This window comes from Coenobita brevimanus, chromosome 35 (genome assembly GCF_032717465.1).
Source record: "Coenobita brevimanus isolate Jiangsu-jjx chromosome 35, ASM3271746v2, whole genome shotgun sequence".
In the NCBI taxonomy this organism is placed as follows: Eukaryota; Metazoa; Arthropoda; class Malacostraca; order Decapoda; family Coenobitidae; genus Coenobita; species Coenobita brevimanus.
In genome coordinates this window covers 13,094,284-13,114,679 of record NC_136988.1, presented here as the reverse complement: position 1 = coordinate 13,114,679, position 20,396 = coordinate 13,094,284, and the positions used below count along the sequence as shown (strand labels likewise).

The following is a 20,396-nucleotide window of genomic DNA, read 5'->3' as shown; positions in this document are numbered from 1 at the left end:
CAATATCTCCCTCAGAGGTTCAGGGAGGTTTACATCCCATCCGAACATCTTAGCCTGGATGAGGGATCTCTGGGTTGGAAGGGGCGGCTCTCCTTCTGTGTATATAACCCTATGAAGCCCCAAAAGTATGCCATCAAACTTTACATCTTGGCTGAGGCAAGAAGTGGCTACATTTGGAATTTTGAGGTATACATGGCGGAGAAGAAGTCTCTAGAAAACACAGTGTGGGGCCTCGTTGAACCTTTGAAGGGCAAAGGATACAAATTGTATATGGACAATTATTACAGCTCTGTATCACTGTGCGAACGCCCTTTCAGAGAGGGAGTGTATGTGTGTGGCACAGTACAAATTGCAAGGGGAGCACCAAGGGAGATGCAGGACATCAGGAGTGCTAGACGCCTTCCTGATGATGGAGTAGAAGCTAGGCACAAAGGCAATGTAATGGTGTTGCTGTAGAAGGACACACATATCATAAGTATGGTGTCCACCTTCCACAGCAATGCCACCGTCCCTAAGCAGGTGCATGGGAGGATAAAGGGTCCAGATGGGAGATTCCACCACATTATCAAAACCGTCAGCAAGCCCGTCATGGTGGAGGACTACAATTGGCACATGGGCAGGGTGGATCATTTCAATCAGATGATCCAATACTACCCTGCCCAAACGAGGACGGTCAAAGACCAAGAAACTGACCTTCTTTTTCATTCACATGGCCCTTTTCAATGCCTACACCCTGTACAAAGAGACCACCACCAGGCCTATGACTCTCCTAGCTTTCCAGGAGCACATATGCCACAAATTCCTGGCATTCCGGGGGGAGGAGTGGCCTGCATCGGGTCTTGCCCTTCACCATGTCCCTGGCCTTCCCTCGTGATGACAACCACCAGTACCTGCAGCAACCACTCTATCAACTGTAGCCTCCACTCTACCTCCAACCATCGCTCCACCTCCTGCAGTAGCTGGTCTGTCAGGAGTAACTCGGCCAGTTACTGCCACGATCGCTCCATCTCCCGCAGTGGCTAGCCTGTCAGGAGTTACTCTGCCAAATCCTACCACTGCACCTCCAGCAGAGGTATGGTGGCGAGGAGATGGAGGAGCACCGCCGTCCAAGCGCTGTCGATGTGTCGATGATAGGGCACACTTGGACTCAACACTGCACCACAACTGCACCACACCCTGGAGAAAATCACCGACAGGAAAAGGCTGCTGTGTTTGCTGTGCTATTTGCACAAGAAGAGGAGGGACACCACCTATATATGTCCTGTTTGTTATGTGCCACTCTACACAGGACTATGCTTTCATCAGTACCATACTGATGAAAGCATACAGCAGTAAATCTCATCACAACCACACACACACACACACACACACCTTTCTTCCTCTCTGCAACTCCATCTCCTCTCACAAAACACTACAACACAGCTAGAGGATGTGAGTAACAAGCTTGTTTGTCTAGTTTTTATACTATTGTATTGTAAGGTATGAAATGTGTATTTACTATATATTCTCACAGGGAAAATGTGGTGCATTTCATTGCCATTCTCTCAGTCATTTTACTTATAAAGTATAGGTCGCATCAAAATAATTACTGTGGGAATAATTATTGTGGGAAAAGATCCGAAAGACGAACAAACTCAGCCTACGGGCTGGAGCGAACATGCTGTTACCGCGTGCAACCCATCGTAACTTTTCAAAATTCAATTTCTCAATAACAATAAGGGTTATAACACAGTGAATTATATCATGGGCTTCCTTAACCTTTGGGCTACAAAACTGGATATATATATATATATATATATATATATATATATATATATATATATATGTTTGTTACAGTGTCATTAATAACATACGAAATAATAAACAAATCAGACGTTTTTAGGCGATTTTCGTAGTTTTTTTTTTTACTCTAAAACTATTGGATGTATCAGATCGCAACCAAGCTCATTTGAAAGCTCGTGAAATTCTGCAAATATATGTCCTTTGCAGCTGCGTGTCACGGGAAAAATTTTTCACAGTGATGTTGGAGAGTTATTGGAATCTAGTTTTCACCTGAATAAGGTTTATTCTTGCTTCATTTCTGTACATTTATTCATCTGTTTTATGCTTTTTTTTTTTTTTTTTTTGCTTATCTGATAGTATAGACATCAGCGAAGATGATGGGCTACGATTTATAACAATATAAGCATTTTCCGATGGTAAATTTGGCTATAGAATTTTTTTCCTTTCTGCAGGAGCAGAGACAACCTTAGTAGTGTTTTGGTTCTGGGGGGGGAGGGGCACGGAAACTCACTGGAAACTTATGGTGCGCGAGAAGGTTAAAGTTGGATGAGTCAGAGAGTTAACAGCATTTAGTACGAATGAAATTATTTTTAGCAAAGTGAAGGGCAGACTTAGCACAGTCCAGACAGACACATAAATGAGATGAGATTCAGGGGTGGGTTGTCTCCGGTACTTCTTATAGGCCTTCTTCTTGTGGTGAGCATTAGGATGAGCGTGATTAAACTTTTATTTTTTTTCATTAGCCTAAGAATAAGACACAGGACTCTATGCTTTCATGCCTGGGAAAATAACCTCTGCAATGAGCAGGGCAAACTCAAACGTCGCTCAGTTTCCTCCCTGTATCTCAAAAGTAGGGGTGGACTGCAGAAGGACAACTTTGGCTTGGAGTCCACGGGATTTACGTTTAGTTAAGCAAAGGAAAGTTAATACTACTACTACTACTAGTACTAGTACTACTACTACTACTATTACTGCTGCTGCTGCTGCTGCTACTACTACTACTACTACTACTACTACTACTACTACTACTCCCAAAGATTATCTTCATAGACCTGCGGCGAAACTACTGAAGCCGACTTTTAAAAGTTTCCTTCTTTGAAAGTCATAGAATATGAGAAATTGTTTTGTTGAAATGCATCATTAAGACCAGAATTGAAAACTGTTAAATAATCAGCTGATGCAGCAGCTGACATGTCAAATGAACTCAAAATTTCAAGTGGAGCAACTTTGCATTTCACAAGAAAGCCGCTAAAACGCCTTCGTATAGCCGAAATTGAAAATGGTCTAATAGTCAGCTGATGCGTCAGCTGACGCAATAGGTGACATGTTTAATCAGCTCAAGTTTTCAGACTGAGCAACTTTGTATTTCATAAGAAAATCGCTCAGACCTCTCCAAGAGCAGATATCCGAACCTTCCTTGAAGGAGAGAGAGAGAGAGAGAGAGAGAGAGAGAGAGTCATACCAGTCGCTGCTGCTGCTTCACTGCCCTTCTCATTGACGTCCAAGAAGGCCTTGTGTATGACCCTTGTAACAGAGAGGTCACACGAGCCAGTAATTCCACTTAAATCACACGAACTGGCATCAAACAGGTCAGGCATCCCCATCTGAAACACGGGGAAAGGATTATTATTATTATTATTATTATTATTATTATTATTATTATTATTATCATTATTATTATTAAGCTTCGCCATACAAGTGGTAAAGCTTCTTGTTTTCATCATTATTAATATTATTTATTATTATAATTATCATTATTATTATTATTATTATTATTATGTGGTGGCGCCCATCATAGTGGTAGATGGGGACGCTCATCATCCACTCACTCAGTGTAGTGTTGCCTTATGGTATCTACACTGAGGGACAAGCCAAAAAGTCTCCTGTACCCAGGAAACCATTTACTACGCTGAGTGGTAACCATATAACGGGGGTTTCTGGCAGGGTTAAGTGTCCATCAGATACACCTATCTAAAATCACTAGAATATGGCAAACGTTTTGGAGAGCCTCGGAGGGCCCAATGCCTGCCAGGGCCCCATCCAATTCGGCAGATTCGCATGGCCATGTGGAATGTGAGAGGTGTCAATGACGAGAGCAAGAGGGTGGAAATGGTGAATGTGTCCAAAGGGTGCGAGACTGCTGTGATGGCATTGTGTGAAACTAAGATGAAAGTGTGTGAGGCGAATGAGTTGGGGGGAGTAAAGTGTGCAAGGTCGGACATGAATGGGGTTGGAAGATGCAAGGAAGGAGTTGCTTTGTTGATGAATGAAGTGTGGCATAGTGGAATGAGAGATTACAAATGTGTCAGGTCGAGGTGTATGTAATGTCAAGTTCAAGTTTGTGAAGGTGAAAGTGGCAGTCATTGTAGCGTATGCATCGTGTGAGGACAAGAGTGAGACAGAGGAAGACAGGTTTTGGGATAAGCTGGATGAAGCAGCAGGAGAAAGGCCCGGGAGTTTTAAAGTGATTGTCATGGATGATATGAATATTAGAGTAGGCACTGGTCCAGTGAATGATATAATGGGTAATAATGGAGTACCAGGAGAGAATGATAATGGGAAGCGACTGAAGGACCTGTGTCATGAACGGAGGTTGTGCATCTGTAATTCTTATTTTAAACACAAAGACGTACATGAATATACGTAATATAGAAGGAATGGAGATTATGCTGAAAGGAGCCTGACTGATTACGTGCTTGTAGAGAAATCGATGCTGATACGAGGGCAATGATAGGAAGATGTGGAGGATTGTCATATCATATGACTGTGGCATGCAAGATCAAGCTGAGAGGAGCGAGGTGGAACAAGAGAGAGAGGGGCTGTCAGGGAGAAAGACTGAAAGTCTAGAAGCTGAGAAACAAAGAAATGGCAGATGAATATAGGGCGAAAATATGAGAGGAGTTAGAATCAGTGAACTGGGTTGAAACAGATCTGGACGGATTGTGGAATGTATATAGAGATTGCTTAGTTAGGAATGCTAAAGCGGTGTGTGGTGTGGCAGGAGAAACAACAAAAAAGAAAGGTACGGCATGGTGGGATGAAGGGGTTAAGAGAGCAGTGGAGGAAAAGAGGAAGAAGTGGCTAGAGTGGTTACAAGACAGGAGTTCAATTGAAATAAGAACTGAATATATGCAGAGCAAGAAGCACATAGACTAGTGCAGAGAAGAAAGAAGGAGGTAAATGATGATCTAGGAAGAAAAATTAAAGCAAATTACTCTGAAAATAAGAGGCTATTCAGGAAAGAGTTGCGGAAATGTAGAAGTGACAGTGGAAAAAAGTGTGAAAATGTGAAGGATGTAAGTGATAGATTATTAACCCATGGCGATGAAGTAAGGACCAGATGGAAAGAATATTTTGAAAGTCTGATGAATGGGAATGGAGAGAGCAAAGCGACTGTTAACATAATTGGTTTTGGGGATGTACAGAGAAAGAATGTAGTACCAAGAAACGTGGCACTCGCAGAGGTGAAGAACGCTGCGATGCGGCAGAAAAATGGGAAAGCAGGTGGGGTTGATGAGGGTGTATACAGAGATGATTAAGTGTAGTGGAGTGAGAGGAATGAAATGCTTGTTGGAGATATGTAAAAAGGTATGAAAGAATGAATCTGTACCAGTAGAGAGGAAAAAGTCAGTGACTGTACCCCCGTACAAAAAAAAAAGGTAAGCGATGTGAGTGCAAGAATTGTCGTCGCATAAGTCTATTGAGTGTGGTAAGGACGGTATATGGAAGAATTATTATAAAGAGAGTAAGAAAGAGATCAGAAGTCCTAGTGAGTGATGAACAGGGTGACCTTAGGGGTGCCAGAGGATGGTTGGATCAAATTTTTGCAGCAAGACAGGTAGTGGAGAAGGCGTGTGAGAAGGACTATAAGGTGTTAATGACATTTATAAATCTGGAAAGAGCATACGACCAAGCAGACATATAAAGATTGTGGAAAGTTTTGCGCATATATGGTGTAGATGGTAAGCTGCTAGGTGCCGTTAAGAGTTTTTATAATGGCAATGAGACATGTGTAAGGCATCTAAGTGAATGGGTCATGATCATTGTTGCCGTGCGACAAGGTTGTGTGATGTCCCCACGGTTGTTCAATATACAGTATATACATGTTACAGGCAGACAATGAAATCAGTAATTTCGTGATATGCCTAGCCAATTCCTGAAATCAGTCTAAATTGGGATAGGTTAACTTAGGTTAGGTTAATTTAGGCTGAGGTTAGGTTAGGCTGGGATAATTTAGGTTAAGTTTAGGTTAGATGAGGTTAGGTTTGGTTAGGTGAGGTTAGGTTAGAGTAGGTTAATTTAGATGAATGTAAGTTACGTTAGGCTTTCATCTAAATTAACCTAACCTAACATAACCAAACCCAGCGTATCCTAATCTAACCTAACCTAAACTTAACCTAGATTATCCCAGCATGACTTAATCGCAGCCTAAACCAACCTAACCTAAATTAACCCATCCCAGTTTAGACTCATTTCACAAATTGACTAGGCATTTCACGAAATGACTGATTTCACAGTCTGCCTGTAACATATATATATGAGTGGGGTGATGAGAAAATTAAAAACACGAGTAATGGAGAGAGGGATGGCGTTGATGATGAATGGTGATGAATGGAATATCTCAAAGTTGTTGTATGCTGATGATGCAGTGCTACTTGCAAATACTAGACAAGAGCTTGGTAGACTAGTGCAGAGCTTTGTAGATGTCTGGGAACGTCAGGCCTTGAGAGTAAATACAGAAAAGAATAAAGTGATGGTTACATGGAAAGAAGGTGACTCCCTGTGTGATGTTACAGTGAATAAAGAGAGACTGGGATTGGTGAGAGATTCAAATGCCTGGGTACAGTGATAGAAAAGAGAGGAAAATGTGCAAAAGAAGTGAAAAGTAGTGTGACACAAGGAAGGAAAATAGCTGGTGCTATGAATGCCTTGATAAAAAACAGAGGCTTGAGTGTTGCAGTTGTGCAGGGCTTACATGAAGGAGTGTTAGTGCCAATTTTAACATACGGATGTGAGACTATGGTGTGGCATTAAAATGAAAAGTCAAGAGTGAGAGCAGTGGAGATGGGACTGAGGAATGTATGTGATGTAAAGAGAATGGTTAGGATACGGAATAATGTGATACATGAAAGATGCAGAGTGAGGAAGTGTGTGGACACCAGAATCGAAGAGCGTGTACTGAGATGGTTTGGTCATGTGGAGAGAATGGATAACAGTAGAGTGGTGAAAAAGTTATATTTGAGCAAATTTGAAGGAGAAGGAGGCGAGGTAGGCCAAGAAGAAGGTGGAAGGATATGGTGGATGAGTGTGTGAGAAAGAGAGGTATGGAAGTTGGTGAGGCTAAGGGACTGACAAGAGACCGAGCTGGATGGATTAATTTTGTGAGGAGAAGTGCATAACCAGGGATTTGGCACCCCTTTTTAATTTGACAACCTTTGGATTGACTCTATCAGATAGGTGCATGTGAAGCTACAGTACGTAGTGAAAGTTTTTAGCCCTATCTGATGGAGCCAGGATTCCACGGGTTTGAATGGTGGGTGAATGGGAGCATGGCCCATTGAACTAGGCAAACTTAGGCTATCTGGACGTTGCCACTCCTCACCCTGCTCTAGGGAGGGAAAGTAGGTCCGGATAATGATGATGATGATGATGATGATGATGATGATGATTATTATTATTATTATTATTATTATATATCTATGTATCTATTGCCAGATGCCTTAATCTCTTATACGGGGTGGTCATAAACAAATCGCCTCCACGTCACCCTGTCCCCCGCCATTTCACTGTCCTGCTCCCAATTCACACACCTCTCACTCATATACCTCTTCACTCAATCCCTCCATCTCATCCTTGGCCTTCCCCTCCCTCTCTCCCCCTCCACCTCACTCACATACAGTCTCCTCGTCAGTCTTTCATTCTCCATCCTCTCCACATGGCCAAACCACCTCAGTGTGTTTCTCCTAATGCTTCATATCACATCTATATCCACAACACAACGCTCCTTCACATCCTCATTTCTCAGTCTGTCTCTCCATGTGACTCCACAGGTTCCTCTCAAATAACTCATTTCCAGTGCTCTCACTCTTGACTTGCGTCCCTCCAGCAACGTACAAGCTTCACTTCCATACGTCAGAGTTGGTATCACAATACTGTCATGTAATAACTTTTTCACTTCCATGCTCACTTCCCTGTTTCTTATCACTGCCTTCAAGGAACCAGCAACCTTTCTTCCTTGATGTACCCTTTCAAGCACTTCACCCCCCCAAACTTCCATCCTTATTCATCACACTACCCAAGTACTTAAACGTACTCACATTTTCCATTTCCTTATCATCCAACCTCACTGTATATTCACTGACTTCACCTCTCTCGAAGACCATAACTTTACTCTTCCCTACATTCACCTTTATGTTCCGTTTCTTACACACTCTACCAAACTCATCCACCAAGCCTTGCAGCTACCCTTCATCTTCACTTAACAACACAGTATCATCTGCAAACAACTGTACAGGGAGTTTCCAAACACTGCCCTCTCTCACCAGGGTCACTCCAACATCCCCTGCCCTACCTTGTATCTCTTTTATAACCCCATCCATATACGGATTGAACAACCACGGAGACATGACACATCCCTGTTTCAACCCAACCTTCAAACAGAAAAACTCACTCAGATCACTATCCACACGCACTGGAACCTTAGCACCATCATACATACTCTTCACGGCATTCAACAACTTCCCATCTACTCCATATATTCTTAATACTTTCCACAATCCTTGTCTATCCACCCTGTCATATGCTTTCTCCAAATCCATGCAGGCCGCATACAACTTCTTTCCCTTTTCTAAACACTTTTCCACTAAAGATCTAATAATGAATATCTGATCTACACAACCTTTTCCCTTTCTGAAGCCTCGCTTTTCTTCTCCAACTAATTCCTCTGTTATTTCCCTAACTCAGTCACTAAGTATCCTACCGTATACTTTTCCTATTACACTATGAAGACAAATGCCCCTATGATTAACACACACTTCTTTTTCCCCTTTCCCTTTGTACAAGGATATAATTATACCTGACTTTCAATCCTCTGGGACTCAATCTTCCTCCCAGGCCAATCTGCACATCTTCCACATCCATTCTACTACTATCTCTCCCCCATGCTTCAGCATTTCACCACATACTCCATCAACTCCTGGGGCTTTCCCCATTTTGACTTTCTTCATTGCTTCCACAACTTCCATCCTACTGATTCCTTCCTGTTTTCTCACCTCCCTCCCTCTCCCAGCCATTCCCCAGCCACTTATACTCGCATTACTTACATTCTCCATGTTCAACAATTCATTAAAGTGTTCCCTCTATCTGCTCACTTTTTTTTTCTCCCTTCTCCACTAGTAATCTACCATTTTTATCTTTCACTCTCCTGCTAACTTCATTGCCACCCTGTCTGACTCTCTTCACCTCTTTCCAGAACATTTTCTTACATTCCTTCCACTTGACACTGAAATTCCTTCCAATTTCCTCATCCACTCTCTTTTTACTCTCTCTTACTAATCTTTTCACCTCTCTCTTCCTTTCTACATATAACTCACACTTCCGTCTCTCAACTTCTTCCACGCCCCTATTTCTCATTCATTCATTATTTGCTTTCTTCTTCATTGCCACAGCCTGTCTCACCTCTTCATTCCACCATGCTGTTCCTTGGACCCCCTTTCATCTTCTCTTCACCTCACACACCACCTCACATGCTGCACATATTTCCTCTGTGAATATCGTGCACACTATCTGTCTATAGCCCGACGCCCTAATCCCGCAAAGGGTGGGCGCAGATAAAACGCCTCCAAGTCGCTCTGTCACCTACCATTTGACTACCCTCCCCCCAACTCATCCCCTCTCCCTCATATACCTCTCAACTCCATCCCTCCACCTCATCCTCGGTCTACCCCTCCCTCTCCCTCCCTCCACCTCACCTACATACACCCTCTTAGTCAGTCTTTCATTCTCCATTCTCTCCACATGTCCAAACCACCTCAGTGCATTTCACCTAATCTTCTCAACCACATCCACATCCACCCCACAAGTTCCTGCACTTCTTCATTCGTCAACCTGTCCCTCCATGTCACTCCACATGCTCTTCTCAAGTAACTCATTTCCACTGCTCTCACTCTTGACTTGTTCCCTTCTTGCAAGGTCTATGCCTCGCTTCCATACATCAGGGTAGGGATCACAGTACTATCATGCAGTGACTTCTTAACTTCCATACTCACCTCCCTATTTCTCATCACTGCTTTCAGTGAACCAGCAACCTTCCTTCCCTGCTGTACCCATCCACGTACTTCATTCCCCAAGGTTCCATCGTTACTCATCACACTACCAAAATACTTGAATGCACTCGTACTCTCCATATCCTCACCATCCAACCTCACTGTACATTCTGTGACTTCATTCCTCTCAAACACCATAATTTTACTTTTGTTTACATTAACTTTCAACTTCCTTCTCCTACACACTGTCCCAAATTCATTCACCAAACCTTCCAACTCCCATTCATCTTCACTCAACAATACGGTATCATCAGCAAACAGCAACACCGGAATCTTCCACATCCCACACTCATTCATTAGAGCCACCCCTATATCCACTGCCCTACCTTGCACCTCCTTTACAACCCCATCCATGTATATATTAAACAGCCATGGAGACATCACACATCCCTGTTTTAGTCTCACATTTAGATCAAAGAACTCAGCTCACCATCCATTCGCACCGTTGCCCTAGCTCCTTCGTAGATACTCTTCACAGCACTCAACAATTTCCCCTCCACTCCATATGTTCATAATTCCATCTACAGTACATACCTTGCCTATCTATTCTGTCATATGCCCTCTCCAAGTCCATGAAGGCAGCATACACTTTCTTTTCCTACTCTAGATACTTCTCCACTAAACATCTTAGAACAAATATCTGATCTGCACACCCTTTTCCCTTCCTAAATCCCCCCTGTTCTTCTCCAACTAGCTCCTCTGTCATATGCCTAACCCTATCAGTGAGTATACTACCATACAGTTTTCCAGTCACACTAAGAAGGTAAATACTCGTATGGTTACAACATACTTCTCTCTCCCCTTTTCTTTTGTATAATGGAACAATTATACCCGATTTCCAGTCCTCTGGAACCCTTCCCTCTTCCCAAGCCAATCTACACAACTTCCATATCCATTCCCCAGCAATCCCACCCCCATACTTCAGCATTTCCTTACACACTATATCAATTTCTGGGGCCTTTCCCATCGTGATCTTTTTCATTGCTTCCACTACTTCCGCCCTACTGATCTCTTCCTCCCTCCTCTCATCTCTACTTCTCGCAGTCATTCCCCAACCACTTATACTCGCACTGCTCTCACTGTCTACATTCAACAAATCCTCAAAGTGCTCCTACCATCTCCTCAGTTTCTCTCTCTTCTCCACCAACAATCTATTATTCCCATGTTTCACTCCCCTACTATTTCCCCTTTCACACTGTCTTACTTTCTTTACCTCCTTCCAAAACAATTTCTTACTCTCCCTCCATTTTACACTCAGATTCCTCCCAAACTCTTCATCCACTTTCTTCTTCCTCTCCTTCACCAATCTCTTCACCTTCCTTCTCCTGGTCACATATACCTCTCTCTTCTCTCTTTCATCTTCTCCCCTACATCTACTCACTAGCAATTCACTAAATGCCTTCTTCTTTTGTTCCACAGCTCGTTTCACCTCATCATTCCACCATGTTGTCTCTTGCAAACCCCTGCATCTCCTCCTTACTCCACAAACCACCTCACACGCTGCGCCTCTCTCTTCCGTGAATATCTTACATACATCTTCCACCCCTTCCATCTGCTCTAACTCATACCTTCCCAGTATTTCTTCCACTATGCTCTTATACTCTGGCTCTGCCATTTTCTCATTATCTTGTGACTTCTCCACTCTTCTCACAGGAGCTGTTTCCTCCTGTCTTCTCTGTCGTCTCTTCACCCATTTTCTTTGCAGCCTTACCTTGGCCATCACTAAGTGATGGTCTGAGATTCCATTCCCCCACCCTACCAACACTCTTGCATCCAACACTTGTCTTCTCATTCGCTCGTCCACACACACGTAAAATGAAGATCCGTCGAAATGTCGAAATACCGTCGCCTCCCGCCAATTTAGTGTTGCAACACCTGCACAGAGTAAAACATGATGGTGTAGCCAGTGCGTGCGTGTGCTGGTAAGAGTTTGATCATTAGGTGAATTTTGTTGTTCTGGTGTGTCGACAGGTTAGGTTTTTTTTTTTTTCTGTTGTTTTGCTGACGCGGTAGTCATTTCTTATTCGTTCTTCTGTCTCAACTATGCAATATATATATATATTCGATTTCATAATGGTTTAAACATTTATGAAAGTGAACAAATGGTTATAAAATGAAGTATTTTCTTAAAATACATGTGCTACGGGGTTAAGGGGTTCAATACTGGACTAGTGAAAGGGACTCAGGGAGTGCTAACAGTCCACGGGTTAGGGGGCGCAATACTTTCCTTGCCCTGGCCGCTGGCAACCCACGCTACATCACTGGCAACAACATATTTAGAGTTGTCTCAAAAGTTCCCTAAACCATTGATGTTGTGTTTACGTCTTAGTTTGGCATGAGCTGTGCAGTGATCCTTTCTGTGCGTTATGTTGTCTGGGCCTGTTCTACAAGCTAGGCACATGTCACTTGTGATTCCACCTAACCCAAATCTATGTTCCTAAATATTATTGATCGCGAGCAGAATTTTGACCAACAAAATTGAGATTATGGATGAGAGTCCAATGTATGATTTGTACTAAGATATTCAAGTCACAGCTGCATTGCTGTATTATGGAGAATTTTAAAGTTTGCGGATGGAGGCTGGCCCCCCTAAAAGTCATGGTTGGAAAATTGTAGATAGAGGAAAACCTTCCCAGAAACCCGAAGAACTCATCTAAGACGTTTCATTCAAATTCATCAAACAGCCTAGAATTTACACACACACACACACACACACACACACACACACACACACACACACACACACACACACACACACACACACAGTATCTACTGAGACTTCAAGAAAGCATTTGACAGAGTACTGCACCAAAGACCTTTGTGGAAACTGTACCATCAAGAAGGAATCCAAGACTTTCTCGGAAAAAGAGAAATGAGAACAGTACTAAGGGGGAAATTACTCATTACGAAGGGAAGTGACTAGCGGAGTTTCACAGGGCTCAATGCTGGCACCGATTATGTTTTTAGTATATATAAAAGACATGGATAGTGACATTCGAAATGGAAGCTATCTAAATATGTTTGCTGATGATGCAAAAACACAAAGGAGAATTACTGACACAGATTCTTGCAGAGAGCTACAAGAAGAATTAAAGAAACTTCATGAATGAAGCAATAAATGGCAAATAGAATTCAATGTGGACAAGTGCCATGTAATTAAGTTTGGTAAAAATGAAAAATGGCCAGACTGGGATTATAAGTTAGGAAGTTCAACCCTACACATATCAGGAAGGGAGAAGTAATGATTATCAATAACATACTATCTCCGGCTGACCACATCAGTGAGAAGGGACGGAACATGTATACACGTCTTGTTAATATGAGAACAGCATTCACATATATAAATGAAGACATGCTGAGTAATATAGTAACATCATTCATCAGACCAACCCTGGAGTATACATCAGTAGTCTGGAATTCTCATCCCCCAAAACACACAGATAAAACTGAAAAGTACAAAGGGCAGGTAAAAGATGGTTACCAAGCTTAAGGGATCTAAGCCACGAAGAAAGACAACTAAAACTGAATAAACCAGTACTACAAGAGAGAGGGAAAAGAGGAGACATGATTATGCTATATAAATGCATCTCAGGGAAAGAAAATAGACATAAATGAGTATAATTAATAACCCACGGGGAAGCATCAGCAAGAGGATTCTGCAAAGAACTACATAAAAAGAGAGGTGATAAAGACGTAAGGAAATTCAGCTTCCCAAACAGGGCAACTGATCAGTGGAATACGCTAAAAAATAAAACAGTGTGTGCCAAAACAATTCATAAATTTAAGATAATGTATGATAAAAATGGTTTATTACACGGGACAATGTGAGCTTGATTCATTCCTGTAAAGATACAGTTATGTAAGAACGCACACACACACACACACACACACACACACACACACACACACACACACACACACACACACACACACACACACACACAGATCGAATTTCGCGCAATGGTATAGCGCGGGATACCGAAAATGATAACCTGCTACTTCATAGAATTAATGATAATAGTAATAATAATAATAATAATAATAATTATCATTATTATTATTATTATTATAATTCGTTCATTCTTTCATTCATCATCAAATCCAATGTTGCCCCATGAGAAGCGTAGGAGCCCGAGGCTAGGCAAGTTCGTCCTTAAATTTAAAATGAGTGACCAGATTTAATCAGCCCTGAGTGGCATTACGAAACCAATAAACCCCAACCACCCCTTGGATATAAAGCTGCACAGGCTCATTCCGATTGGAGCGCCCTAATTACCCATTAAACAACCAGGTGCCATAATTTAGTTATATAGTTACCACCCAGCATAGTAAATTGTTACCTGGTGTACAGGAAACCATTTGGCTTGTAACTCGGTGTAAAATAATAGTTGTAGTACTAGCAGAAGTAGTAGTAGTAGTAATAGTAGTAGTAGTATATTATTATTATTATTATTATTATTATTATTATTATTATTATTAGTAGTAGTAGTAGTAGTAGTAGTATCATCTTTAAACACACTTGAGGTTTCATTCTTTCGGGATTTATCTTGGAATGATCGTAATATACCTCTCTTGTAAAATCTTTATAAAAGAGATTAAGTGTGCTAAGTTGACTCCGTGCTTTCTTTACTCCTGCTCAGCTCTTGACTTTATACACGTATTTCATTCGCTATTTGTGTTGAGTACAACTCTAACGTGTGGAGAGGTTCCCCACATACAGCTCTTCTCAACAAGGTGAATTCAAAGGCTTTTTGTCTCATTAAGTTTCCTCCTTTTATTGACTACCTTCAACCTCTGTCTCATTGCTGCAGTGTTGCATCTTTATCTCTTTTATATCGCTGCTTCAGTGGTCACTGCCCACTGAACTGTCTGCTTGCATCCCTTCACCACTACGGCGGGCGTGTAGCACCTGTCTACTGTAGCAGCAACTCACATCCCTTTTCTGTCCAACACTCTAATGCAAGAGCTAACCGTTACTCCCAGTCCTTCTTATATGCAACAGGCGAGCTCTAGAACTGTCTTCCTCTGTCTGTATTTCCTACTGCATATGATCCCTAGTCTTTCCAGCAGTGTGTCCAGGCATCTCGAAATAAACGGATTTGGCTCACTGTTGTTCTGTTTGTTTGTTTGTTTGTTTGTTTTGAGGGAACAACTTGCCGGCTCTTGGCCTCTGGTTCCTTCTTCCCAGCATATAAAAGTGGTAGTAGTAGGAGTAGTGGTAGCAGTAATAGTAATAGTAGTAGTAGCAGTAGTAGTGACAATAGTTGTAGCATTAGTAGTAGTAAGTATAGGTGATAGTAGTAGTAGTAGTAGTAGTAGTAGTGGTGGTAGTAGTAGTGGTAATAATAATAATAATAATAATAATATAAAAATGATAATACTACTACTACTAATAATAATAATACTAATACTAATAATAATAATAATATAATAATAATAATAATAATAATAATAATAATAATAATAATAGTAGTAGTAGTAGTAGTAGTAGTAGTAGTAGTAGTAGTAGTAAGTATCGGTGATATTGGTAGAAATAATAATAATAATAATTAGTTACCTATTTCTATTGTCTAGCAACAATAAGGAAGCTTCACGTTAACTAATAATGGTACACAAGGTATGTATAGTATAAACAAGATCTGAAGACCCTTAAGTAACCTCTTGTAAAACATCAACCAGACTGATGCCAAAGATGCCAAAGAGTGCATGTGAAAATTTTACGTTTGTCTCAATACCGGGTTAACTGTAGCATATGCTTAACTATAACCATATTCAGTTCAAATTATAGGACGGATCATAGCAATATATCTGGAAAGTTACAGTTTTATAGCTTTTGTGATTTTTCTAAAAGGGAATTGCAATGAAAAACCTGAGCAGAAATGAATTCGGTACTATCCACTATGCTGTATGGCAAAATATTTAGCCAAAACTATTCAGCAAACAATGTTATCAGGGATTATCAACCAAATACCTTTATCCCAGTTAGTTTCTGAGACATTTTCATTTCAAACACGTGCTTTGGGGAAAAAATGAGTATGAACCCCAAAATAGGCCAAGGTCATTTATATCTGGCACATAGACTTGGGGTACCCTAGGGAACCTTCAAGTATAATGTCAAGAAGATCGAAGAAATAAAAGTGCAAAAAAAAAAAAATAATAATAATAATAATAATAAAAGGTGTGTGCATGGAATGTGAGAGGAGTGAATGATGAAGTGAAAGAGAGAGAGATTGTTCAGGTGCTGGATGCAGGAAGGGTTAAATGAATGCTGCATCAAACTTATCCAGTTCGAAAAGACACTCCTAAGCCAAAGAAAAGTATCGAAGAGAAGCAAGAAGGAAATAACACAGGCACCATCTGAGTAAAATGATTAACCTTCTCAAAGTTGTGATATCCCAAACAGATTTGTCCCTCACTTCATGATAGGGTTTCATTATCAAAAATTGTAACATTAAGCGGTTTTATGCTAAGTGAACATGATATTAATGCTGATTCACTGAGGATACGTTGTCGGGGCCCCAAATTTGAACCTGTGTGGGATTTATCCAACGATCCATCCATTTATCTAATCCTTTTCTGCTGCATCAGGAGTGTAGGGTTCGAAGCTAGTCTAGTCATTTAAGACAAGAGTGAACAGTCTGACACTACCCTAAGCATGCTGCTCAGGGTAGTGTCAGACTGTTCACCCTTGTCTTAAATGACTAGACTATGTGAGCAATAAACCCCAACCTACCCTCGGATGCAACCCTCCTCAACCTAGATTGCCGTAACCCACAAGACCATCCTTCATCATTTGGTTACATGACCACCAACCAGTGGGGTAAATGGTTTCCTGGGTTACAGCTAATTACTGCCTTATCACTCAGTGTAGGGTCATCTAAAAACATCACTACATTGAACAAGTCGATGCTGGGTGTCCCCCCTACCACCGACCTCACCTACCACCTGTGAAAGATACTCATTGCTTAATCTACAGTAAGTCCAAAGCCATCACAAAGTTCTTAATCACAAGTTAATGCCAGATCACTTCATTCCCCTGATAGAGGGCCATGGGATCCTGTTAATATTGTCACCACTAACCTTCTAAATGTCGAGTTAACTCCTACAATCCATTCAAGCTGGTGCCAAAGGATTTCATTCAGCTGAGGGAGGGTCATACTGGATTTAGGCCGTGTCCGCAACAAGCACTTGCTGGTGTGGGTGGATGCAGGCAGGAACTTTGCATCACTTTAACCCTTATGTCTCTACCGAACGCAATCAGATGCAGGTGAGAACATCTATGGATTATAGAGATGCGGAACTCTCTACTGAACGCGGGAGGCTGCAGGCAATAACGTCTATGGATTACAGTGATGTGAAACTCTCTAATGGACGCGGGTGGGTGTAGGCGAGTACTATGGATTACAGTGATACGGAACTCCCTACTGAACGCGGGCAGGTGTGGGCAAGGACTGGAAGAGGTTACAGTGACGCAGACCTCCAACCCACATCAGCATGTATCTGGTGTGGACGCGCTAAGTGTTCATAATACAGCTGTGACAATAATCCACTCACTTCTATGAGGTGGTTCTCGAGTTGCAGTGACTCCTCAAGCTTAAACTTCGGGAGTGTGACTTTGACATTATCCTCTTCAGTATCGTATATCTTCTGGTGCAGCTCCCCCAGGTTCATCGTGCTGATCTTGGACTCCACCTCACTCAGACCTCCACGTTTCTCAGGCAGGATAATCACCATACTCAGCCTGGACCCCTAATATAGATAAAAAAGGTAAATAGGGACGTGGATGGGAAACTGGATGGTCGTATTTCTTATGCTCTACTTCAGACGGACATCCAAGTTTGTCAAGTAAGATGGTCATTATTCTTAACCCCAGATACAGAAAACAAGGGAATTATGGAACTGAAATAGGGAACTGGATAGCAAATTGTATAGTTGCATATCATAATTTGGGGGATACGTATTGAGTGTAGCCCCACCACAGCCCAACCACACTTTCTTGTTTGTTAGGAAAGGCGATAATCATATCCAAGGAGAGAGAAGGTCTGTCCAGCCAGGGCGAGAATTCCACCTGGTTGGAGCATGACGTCACGTGGGAGACAGCTACTTACTCCACTCACTCGGTCACTTAGTTTCCCTAGGCCGCAATGGTGGAGAGCTCGGTGTTCCCTGATATTTATCTCATACTAGGACAGTTATCAGAAAGATGCCACTTAACTGTACAGTATTTGGATGCTATTCAGTCAGCAGAAAAGACAGTGACATCAAATTCTTCAGGTTCCCTCAAGGTCAAGACACTAGAAAGAAATGGGTCCATCTGTGTAGGAGACAAGACCTGGTTAACACAAAGGAAGCCCGTGTCTGCAGTCTACATTTTCCTGTTCTGTCCCTCATTCCCCTTCTTCTCTCTTTTCACTTTCTTCCTCACTCTCTCCATTTCCTTATCTCTCCGGAGTAGTCCACCCTTCCCTCAATTACTGCTTCTTTCTCTCACGTCCTCTATTCCCTCCTTCTTTTCCTTCAGTACTCCCTCTTTCTTTTATATCCTCAATTCCCTCTTTCCCTTCCTCCATCACTCCCTCACTTTTTAACTTCCACTACGCCCTCCCTCCTTCCATTATTCCATCACTCCATTACTCCCTAACTCCATTCCTTCAATCCTATATGCATTCTCTCCCTCCCTCCGTTATACCCTCTCTCCCTCCACTCATCCATCATTCTCTCCATTTCTCCACTCCCTGCCACCTTTCACTGCTCCCTAATTCTTTCCATTCCCTCCATTACTCCACGCATTCCCTCCCTCACTCCTTCCATCCAACTATCTATCCTTCTAGCGAATCCCTCCACTCTCCCGTAACCGCATCCCTTCTTTTCCTTCCTCGTTCTCCATTTTTTTCTTTCGCTTCTCCCAACTTTCCCTTAAGGTTTTCCTCCAACTCCCCTTCTTCTTGCCTCCATCCCCCCACTAGCTGTCCTTCTCTCCCACTTCTCCTCCTACTTTCCTCTCCCTCCAATTTCCCTCACCCTTTACTTCAATCTTTCTATCTCTCAGTCTATTCCATCCCTTCTTCTCCATCCTTCCATCCTGCCCTCCCGTTTTTCTTTTCCTCCATTTTCTCTCACTCTTCCCTCATATCTACCTATCTATCCCTACAGCTATACCCTCACTCCCTTCCTTTAAAAACCATTATATTATACTCTCTCTCTCGTTAACTGTTACATCCCATTAACTAGTAGAAATGTTAATTATACAATGAAAACACTTTAGCCATAATATGATCAGCTGAAATTCCTGGGGGCGAAGCTATATAACAAGATATTACATCAGAAAAACAGCAGTATACCCTATAAGAAAACGGAAGTCACCTTCGGCCACCCGTTTAACTCCCACCTGACGTCATCAGAATGTGCGCACGAAAAGACCTTCTCTCCTTGGACCTTGATCATATCCAGACTGGACCAAGGAACACGAAATAAATCGAAACTGTTAAATAAGTGAACTAGCGACCTGCACTGCACAGTGGATGACTGCATATCGTAGCCTCCATTACCACTAGACTTGCACATTCATCTATCTATCTCAATAGCCAGACGCCTTAATTCCGTATGGGATGGTCACAAATGAATCGCCTCCATGTCGCCCTGTCCCCCGCCATTTCGCTGCCCTCCCCCCATATTCATCAGGTACGATAATGACCCTACGTAGCATAGATTTTTGATCTATGAGAGACACAGGAGTATGGGATCTAAAACTGAAATAGAGACCTGACTGGTAAACTGGACAATTCTGTGTCGTATTCTGAGGGACCTCCGAATATGTCAGGCAGGATGATGACTACACTATACCTGGACTGCTAAAAATGACACACACACACACACACACACACACACACACACACGATGCCATATTGAACTACCTTACTATTCACACTATCATTATCATAAATTCGCTGATACTTCCTTGCCGGCTGTAGTGATGGAAGATGACACAAGAAGAGTCTTTATATAAGTGAAATATGACTGACTACAGATCACTGACTTAAAGATATACCTATTTTTACTCTAATTTGGCCTAAAATTGCCATCTATCCATGCTGAATGCTGAATTAAAACAATAGATTAACTCCAGACATTTAGAATACGATTATGGTCAGGGCGACGTGCTATGGAAAGGATGCAGAGAGGCGACATTGTTTTCTCTGCCACTGAACTATGTGAAGTAAGCTGCAAAAGGACAAAATCTTGGCTAAGTAAGAGTAAAAGCAGAATAGGCCGATATTTGCGTTTTTTTTT

General features: G+C 42.0%; 1 protein-coding gene across 1 annotated transcript in view; it reads right to left on the bottom strand.

Moving 5' to 3' along the window:
• Positions 1 to 294: 294 nt before the first annotated feature.
• LOC145396149 (iris-like) overlaps positions 295 to 20,396 on the bottom strand; it is a 138,240-nt gene continuing 118,138 nt past the window's right edge. The window contains exons 7-9 of the mRNA XM_080269592.1: positions 17,661 to 17,855; positions 3,243 to 3,386; positions 295 to 414 (exon numbers count right to left, since the gene is read on the bottom strand). Coding sequence (XP_080125718.1) covers positions 295 to 414; positions 3,243 to 3,386; positions 17,661 to 17,855 — 459 coding nt within the window. The remainder of the gene's footprint in view (positions 415 to 3,242; positions 3,387 to 17,660; positions 17,856 to 20,396) is intronic.